This window comes from Ciona intestinalis, chromosome 5, assembly GCF_000224145.3.
Source record: "Ciona intestinalis chromosome 5, KH, whole genome shotgun sequence".
Classification (NCBI taxonomy): Eukaryota; Metazoa; Chordata; class Ascidiacea; order Phlebobranchia; family Cionidae; genus Ciona; species Ciona intestinalis.
The window spans coordinates 1,105,525-1,113,137 of NC_020170.2; the positions used below are offsets into that span (position 1 = coordinate 1,105,525).

At 35.5% G+C, this 7,613-nt stretch overlaps 2 protein-coding genes and 1 non-coding gene across 3 annotated transcripts in view; 1 reads left to right on the forward strand and 2 right to left on the reverse strand.

Annotated features, from left to right (window-relative positions):
- Positions 1–774: 774 nt before the first annotated feature.
- Positions 775–876, forward strand: mir153 (microRNA 153). Its single transcript, NR_032343.1, has one exon. It is a non-coding gene; the product is annotated as a microRNA 153 (primary transcript).
- Positions 877–2,127: 1,251 nt separating this feature from the next.
- Positions 2,128–5,344, reverse strand: LOC100176480 (outer dense fiber protein 3-like). Its single transcript, XM_009860288.3, has 4 exons — positions 4,925–5,344; positions 3,956–4,066; positions 3,431–3,544; positions 2,128–2,869 (listed from the first exon to the last, which is right to left on the reverse strand). Exons 1-4 carry the CDS (start codon positions 4,971–4,973, stop codon positions 2,388–2,390), a joined length of 756 nt encoding a protein of 251 aa, XP_009858590.1. The 5' UTR covers positions 4,974–5,344; the 3' UTR covers positions 2,128–2,387.
- Positions 5,345–6,546: 1,202 nt separating this feature from the next.
- The window catches only part of LOC100179612 (tetratricopeptide repeat protein 28), a 12,845-nt gene continuing 11,778 nt past the window's right edge, over positions 6,547–7,613 (reverse strand). Inside the window, exons 15-16 of the mRNA XM_026834636.1 lie at positions 7,330–7,439; positions 6,547–6,795 (exon numbers count right to left, since the gene is read on the reverse strand). Of these exons, the coding sequence (XP_026690437.1) occupies positions 6,763–6,795; positions 7,330–7,439 (143 nt within the window). The 3' untranslated portion in view covers positions 6,547–6,762. The remainder of the gene's footprint in view (positions 6,796–7,329; positions 7,440–7,613) is intronic.

Genomic DNA, 7,613 nt, shown 5'->3' on the forward strand with positions numbered 1-7,613 from the left:
TCTTATGAATAAAATAGTACACTGTACATATATTTTTATGAAATACGCAGAAATAATGTAAACGTTTACCTTTACACGCCTTGATTGGGACTACGTATTTATTAAACGAAACAACTATTATGAAATTTATGATATATATACAAATACCTACGAAATATAAACTTATAATCCCTCAATTAAAAACGGCAAATTGATACCTTAAACAACCATACACCAAACTAATAACCGAAAAATCAAAATACGCCATTACATTTTTCCGACTGCCATTCGCGGGAACTTCCCCGCTCGAGGGGCACATTGAAATCGTCTTGCGGATTTAGATTGGGGAGATGACCAAGGAACTATGTGGTTAAATATGCGTACTACATTTTAACAACATAAATCAGATTTCTTACTTAGATTTAAATACAAGGTATCCCACCTGTTATGGCACAATATGTTCATTTATTTGTTTGCATTGGCAGATGGACATTATCAAAACCCATGATCAAAACAATAATTGCTTGTTGTAGAAACTTTTTTACCTTAAAAGTAACATTTTTAATCTTTTATAATTTTAGATAAACCAACATCACGATAAGTCAGATTTAAACAATCCTAATAAGTTTTATTCTGAAACCACAGATGAGCTAATTCTTTGTCCGCCGAAACTGCTGATTCTTTGTCCGCTATCGCCATTTGTCCACTGTTGGACTTTTCGCCATAAAATGTTATCTTATTCGCCATTCCTATTCGGGCGTGTTGGATTTGTTTGAAGTGAAGGATAAAGTGTTTTAATAAAATGAGAATTCTGTGTACGTGTGTCATTTTTCTATTATGCAACTTTTTTTTCATGTTAGTTGCATAGTAACAAAAGTGATCATACGTTCGCATGAGCTGTCACACCTCTAACAATAACGGTACATTCTATGCTTCCATATATGGAAAATTTGGGTTGTCATTTCTCAACTAATTTGTGCAATTAAACACGGTGCCTTTTCGAAAAACGAAGTTAAATATGTTACATTGCTTATACCATTTTGTATTTTTGCTGTTATTTTCTAAAAATTGTGTGTCAGTACTATTTATTTACTTTATTTTCAAAACTTCACTTTTTTATTCAATTTTTCACTTTTTATTTGAATTTCCTAATGCATATGGTTTGCATTATGATTATAGACATATTACAAACTCTTACGTATAATACCTTACATTTCTTTATTTATCAATTATCTTTTTACGTTTTTTAATTCCCCATACATATCTTGTAACATCTGCGGTTCTAATTCTTACTGTTATCTCATTACTACAATGCACTTGCTGCAATATTGCTTCTAATATAAATACTTGTAACTTTTTTTATGTAAAATCCTTCGAAATGTTTTCAAATGTACGAATAAACCATGCCTTAGCAATTGACTGATTTTTTTATTTGTCTGAAGTATAAAAGCCATAACTATATTTTTACGGTCTGTAAGTAAAGGAGAATAGTTTTTTTATAACTAAAATAATAACATCTGTGTACAGTGTTACTGCCTAAATAGCAATTTCTTAGTCTTATATTTAATACATGGCTTTATGGACTGAATTTCAAATATATAAGTCTACATAATATTTGCTTGTAGCATTACTTATATATATATAGAAAGAAAGTTATATGTTTGAGAAATAATATGAAGTGTCATTGAAACACAAGCATAGGTTAAGTTGTGAAAGTAACTCACGTAACAATATTTGTTTTGGCATACTATATGCGACGTTGTTTGCATAAGCAAGTGTTAATATCCCACAATGTGCACGTGTCCACAACAATAACTTGTGATGTCGAAACACTTCCGTTTTAAAGTTTAGCCGACGAAGGAGATATTCGATGTTCTAACCACGTTTATGAGTTTACAGTTCCACGCATATACGTTTCTAGGAATTCCGGCATGTGTTTAATGTCACGTTAAAACAAATTTTGCCTTTTACTTACCGTTTCTATTAGTGTTTAACTTTAAAAGGTGCAATGCGCAGTTTTTTTACTAGTTTGACGTGCGCAGATAACTACATCATTCGCGTTGTTGAAAGTAACGTTCACATGTTGTTGTTGTCTCTTCAAAATTACCGTAAGAGGTGTTTGTACTTGTTGTTAGCACAAAATATTATAATGCAACAGCACTCGTTTCTTATATTGGCTCTAGTAGATGTATTGGAATAATCTCATTCAATATTAATGGGCTGCGAGTAACACGAACACAAGAAATGTCGATAAATCTATAACTTTGTGAATGTGGGCAATCAAGTTTGTGTAGGAGGTGATTCTGTACATTTGATTAGTCTGGACGGATTGTATTTTACAGAAAGTTTTCGTCTGTTTCAATTCCTTTTGATGTTGCGACGAAGGTGGACGGAGTCCGGGAATGATATTAGTCGGTTACGTCAATAATTAATGGACAGACGAACTCAGAGTGACGGATCCCCATGGAAACAACAGGCGCTTTCCTTTTATTTATGTATACTTTCTCCGGCGAGTGAGCTCCGGGGCCTGGTTTCCTTGTGTTATCCCCTGGCATTATGTTTCGCCCGAGCATTGAATACAGTGGCTGCTTGTTGCGGTAAGCATTCGGTGTCGTTACGTTGTACTTAGCAGGGCCGGGAGTGCGTGCTAGATCCTCATCGAATCCATGGATATTTGACCTCCCAGTCATAGAGTAAGCCGGGTGTGCTGATTTGTTAATGATCTTCGGGCCTACAAGTTGTGGAAGCGTGTATGCGTTGGCTGCTGGGTGGCAATCACGTTTGCGGTAACGCGTTCGACCGCCCATAGAGTAGGCAGGCGCAGCACGCTCTCCTTGGGGAAAAACTCTGTGATTGTCGTATGTTCCTGGACCCGGAGGGCGGAATACATCTGCAGATCAAATAAAAAAGGTTTAATATTTCCACAGGGTTTTGATTTAAGCTCTCAAAGTCTTGGTACATTTGTTGTCCAAACAAAGTTAAAAATGCAATACGGACGCTGGAAGGTATTATATCCCCTTCCGTAAAACAAGGAAGGCTGTATAATCTTACATTGTGTAAATTCTTTTCAAAAAAGGCTTTGAAAGCATATGGCACCAAAACAATGAATCTGTAAAGCCCACACATAGCCTACGTATGTTTTTATCAAAGAAAAAGATAATTTCACCACAGAAATGTCTTCGTTCACACTAAAGAATTGTAAACGTTATATCAATACAGACGTAGCACCGTAAACAACAGATTAATAGTTTGTAAAATACAATTGATTTTGACCTAATCAGGCAAACCGTACATCTCTAAGACATATAAAGTATAATTAAACCACGCGATACTAATTAGAACATAATTTTTTTTTTATAAAATATATTCCGTTAGATTTTTTTTAGCAAAGATTTTTGTATCCTGTAAAAAAGTTCCTTAAAAAACACACTTATGTTATGTCGTTACTCACTTGGATCTGGTTGTCTTGCGAGCATTGAATATTTTGGTTCTCCCTCAGGACCCGACCTCGTAAAGCGAGGGTTGACGTGATATTTTGGACCTGGGCTCACGTCTTTAGAGAACACTGCGAAGTAGAATTTTTTTGGTTATATACATTATAGTTACACTGTAATACACACTTAAGTATGTATCGGGACATTATTATAACATCGCTAGGCGCTGTGCCGCGAAAGGTTGTTTCACTGTAAGTATATGTTAAAGACGTCCTACGCATTAACGGTGCTAATTAAGTGACGTCACCAGACGCGTTTTTTATGTGGCTTACAATTAGTACAACCCATTAGTGAGCACTGGGTTGGAGCAAATGACCGTTAAGTGTCCGAGATTTTTAACCGACCCAAGCGGCGTCGGGTAAGAAGACAATTTATAAATCTAAAAAACTGTCAAATAGATTGTGAAATATAATTTCTTGCAAAACGTTACAGAAACGATTGATTTTGGGATCCGATTATGTAGGTTTGTACTTTCGACTTACTCGAGTTGTCCAGTCGTTGCCCAAATGAGTATGAAGGCTTCATGTGTTTCGTGAAATCATGTCCTTTGAACCCAACTGACGTAGGAAGAGCGTATCTGCCCGGACCCGGTCCTGTAAGACATTGAAAGTCATTATCGCTATATTACAAAAAAAAGCGTAATGCGTCTTTAAAGTATCTACACAAAAGCTTTAATATTGTTTGAAAAGTGCAAATTTTTAACAGCTACAATGGCCTCAATTAACAAGTCACGAATTGGCAAAGAAAACGACATACTTCGAGCGTAAACTACAAGCCAGACTCGTGATGTTTTCTTAACTACCCAGCGGTTTATTTGCTCGGTAAACGTTCCCTTATTGTGTAATTTGGTAAGAAGAGAGCAAATTACGTGTGTGGTATTTGCTATGGTTTATTTGTGTTGCTTCATCAGCGAGGTACAGCACAGATCGCAGTTCTACAAAACACAGCATGCGCAAAGTTGAAGTTTAGAGTTCGATAATTATAGACAGGGATGTGAAAAAAATCGATAACTAGTCATGCGTCTGTTTGAACTGTGTTTGATCGTTCATCTCGTACGGTTTTACTGGGAGATAAATGACATGCTAATTACCCGTTGTCACATTGAAAGATCTCTTGCGTTAAAGCCTCGCATTTTTCAGCGAATACCTTATCATTCGCAAAATAATAAAATTTTACTTCGCGTAAAGCACTTCGGGCCAAAATGACGTCACGGACTGTCGCATGACGCATGCGTTCTTTTATGTGGTGGGGTTATTTACCTTAATACCCAGCAACGTAACCGAGTAATTGCGTCATACAAAAAACGTCATTATTTTCATAATATAGTAAGTATAAGTAAACACCCTATCATTATCTTGCTTCAATAAGGCGAACCCACAAACCGTTTATCGCAGACCACATGTCATTTTTATGCAAATGGTATCTTATTAGAACAGGTATGTAATGCTTGCCTCTTTCTCTTGCAGCAATCATCACAGTTTTTCGTTCTGTGTCCTCCATTTCGCTTTGATTCTACGTTCAATGCTTCTTTCGCTAAAAATTGATCGCTAACTATCTACCTAGCAGGTATGTCGCAGTATGGCTTCGTCAGATCAAGCAGCAGTGATTGAATACCTCAAGCGTGCCCTCTGTCCCGCCTGTTGCCATAGACGCAGGGCGCGTAGCAACAGGCCTCGTCGAGAGGGGGCAAACAGAAGAGGCCTTTTTCGTCGACGCGATCGCTCTCCCCTTGTCAATGAGTACAATAGGGTAGGCTTGTTAAAAGGCGGAAGACTGGATTGGTTAAAGCGCTGGTTTTACTTCAAGTGTCGTATTACACACACCTTCAGCTGTTCTTTTTCTCGTGAAACAAACTATCCTTTTTTCACCCACAGGTCAAATTTCCATCTCGCCTTTTGCTCCCTTGTACACTGCAAATAAGAAAGTGTACATAGCATCGATACAGAGGGGATAATGTAAACTTGAGCGTGCAGAGATTGTGTAAACTGTAAAGTGTCTCCCACGTCGTCAGCAGGCGATAAAACATTGCGTAATCCACTCGACAGAGGGCCGGGCTTTTGACACAAGTGTACCTTAACGAATTCAACCACTGGAAGTGTTTACGTTCAAGCCGCACACTTTTAAACCGATTTGAGACAATTTTTAGCTTTATGTCGCCTACTTAACAGAAGCGTCTCCTGTTAAACGAGCAACGCGGTGTTAGGGCAGCGTCGTGGAACCTTCCCGTGTTACCAAACAAAAGAACACTTCAAAACCGCAATTTCAAGTTCATTAACTACGAAATTCTCAAGTGTCGTTTACACAGCGCTAAAATAAGTCGAGTGCTGTTGGCAAATAAAGAAATCGCTAAGGATTTTATAAATACAATTAAAATTGCAAAAAACATTGTCGGCAAGACGTATAATTAGAGGTTTATATATAGTCGTGTGGGGGAAGATGGGACACCTTTAGCACATAATATACAAACACCCTGACCATGTTTTAAACAAATAATAACGGTCTATTAGAGTCGTGCGGATACGGTTAAGGGTTTTATATTTCTTTGAATGTTTTTTGTTTACTACCATGCGGGACGAGAAATAGTATGAAAAGGTGTCCCATCTTCCCCCATTCTACTATATAGTAGGGTTTAACACATAATATCCCAAAATCTTCATCGTGTATTAAACAGTTAACAACAATATACGAAAGTCGTAAGGATACGGATTTATAATATTTTAACTGTTCTCTGTTTACTACCATATCGGATAAAAAAATAGAATGAAATGGTGTCCCAGGTGTTAAAAAACTTGTACCAAAAAAAACGCCCACCTTGAAAACGTAAACTTCAGGTTGTATTGAATGAACAAAATCCGCACTGACGACCAAATTTTCTTCTTTTATAGGCTATATTTCGAACTTCAAACTTGATTTTTTTTCTCTTTTTTTCACCATCGTTTTATTTATGAGTCTTCAATCAAAACCCCTCGTCAAGGTTTCAGTATTTTATGTCTATCTATACTTCATGTAAATAGCTACAAATCTAAACAAGATTTTAAATGCTAAAATTTGAACAAAGTCAATTTTAATGATGTAAACAAGTTTTATTTAAACTCAAAAAGACACCATTTTATAATAAAATGGCTTTATAAGGCAACAATGGTTTACAGGACACCTTGAGGTATATAATAAACAAAATGGTACAAAATGAAACAGTGCAAGAAAAAAAGAAGAAATTTTGATCAATTAAAATAGAAACAAAGGATTAAAAATATTATGCAAATAAGTAGAATTCAAACCACAGTAGTTTTTAAGGAGTGACAGATTCAACTTTTTCTGTGTGCTGAAAAATAAAAAGAAAATAATGGGTTTTCAGCTGAGATGTGTTGTATGAACAACAAAGCACTTTATTATACAAATTGTGATATATTATTTTTACTTATTATCTTAATTATTAAACTTTGAACTAAATAATGATATAATAATAATAAATGAATGTTACTTATTCTTCTTTTTATTGCAGGGCAACTTTAGCAGGTAAAACATGCATATTCTTTTTTTTTCACATACGCAATGTCTTCTTATGATATATAAGATAATGTATGTGTAGTTTGTATATTGATGACAATTTAGACAACCCATTAGTGACCACTGGGTTGGAGCAATTACCGTTAAGTGTCTCGCCCAAGGACACATACGTCCATAATGGTAGCGGCGAATATAAATATTTGTATAAAAACTAAACCAATGTTATAAGGACCAGGTTTTAAAAGTATTAAGACAAATGTATGAAACAGTTTTACAAACCAAACTAGCTTTAACACCTAATATATATAAAATTATAGGTAAATTTTTACGTGTAGAATTGATTACTTACCAACTGCAACACAGTTAAAGCTTGGATTGTGTTTTGTAACTTTGTTTTTGATAATTGTTCATCACAGTGAAGCAATACTTGATCTTCCTCAATTGAAATCACTTTGTACCCTGAAAAATATGAAATAAAAACTTTTAAATTTAATTTAGTTCATATTCATAATACAATCGTGAATAACGTTAGTACGAAAGTGTGGGAAATCGTGGGCTAGCAGTTAAAGCAACCACTGAATAAAGTATCTACAAAGCTGCATGATAACTTGTAAATAGACATAAATTTTAGGA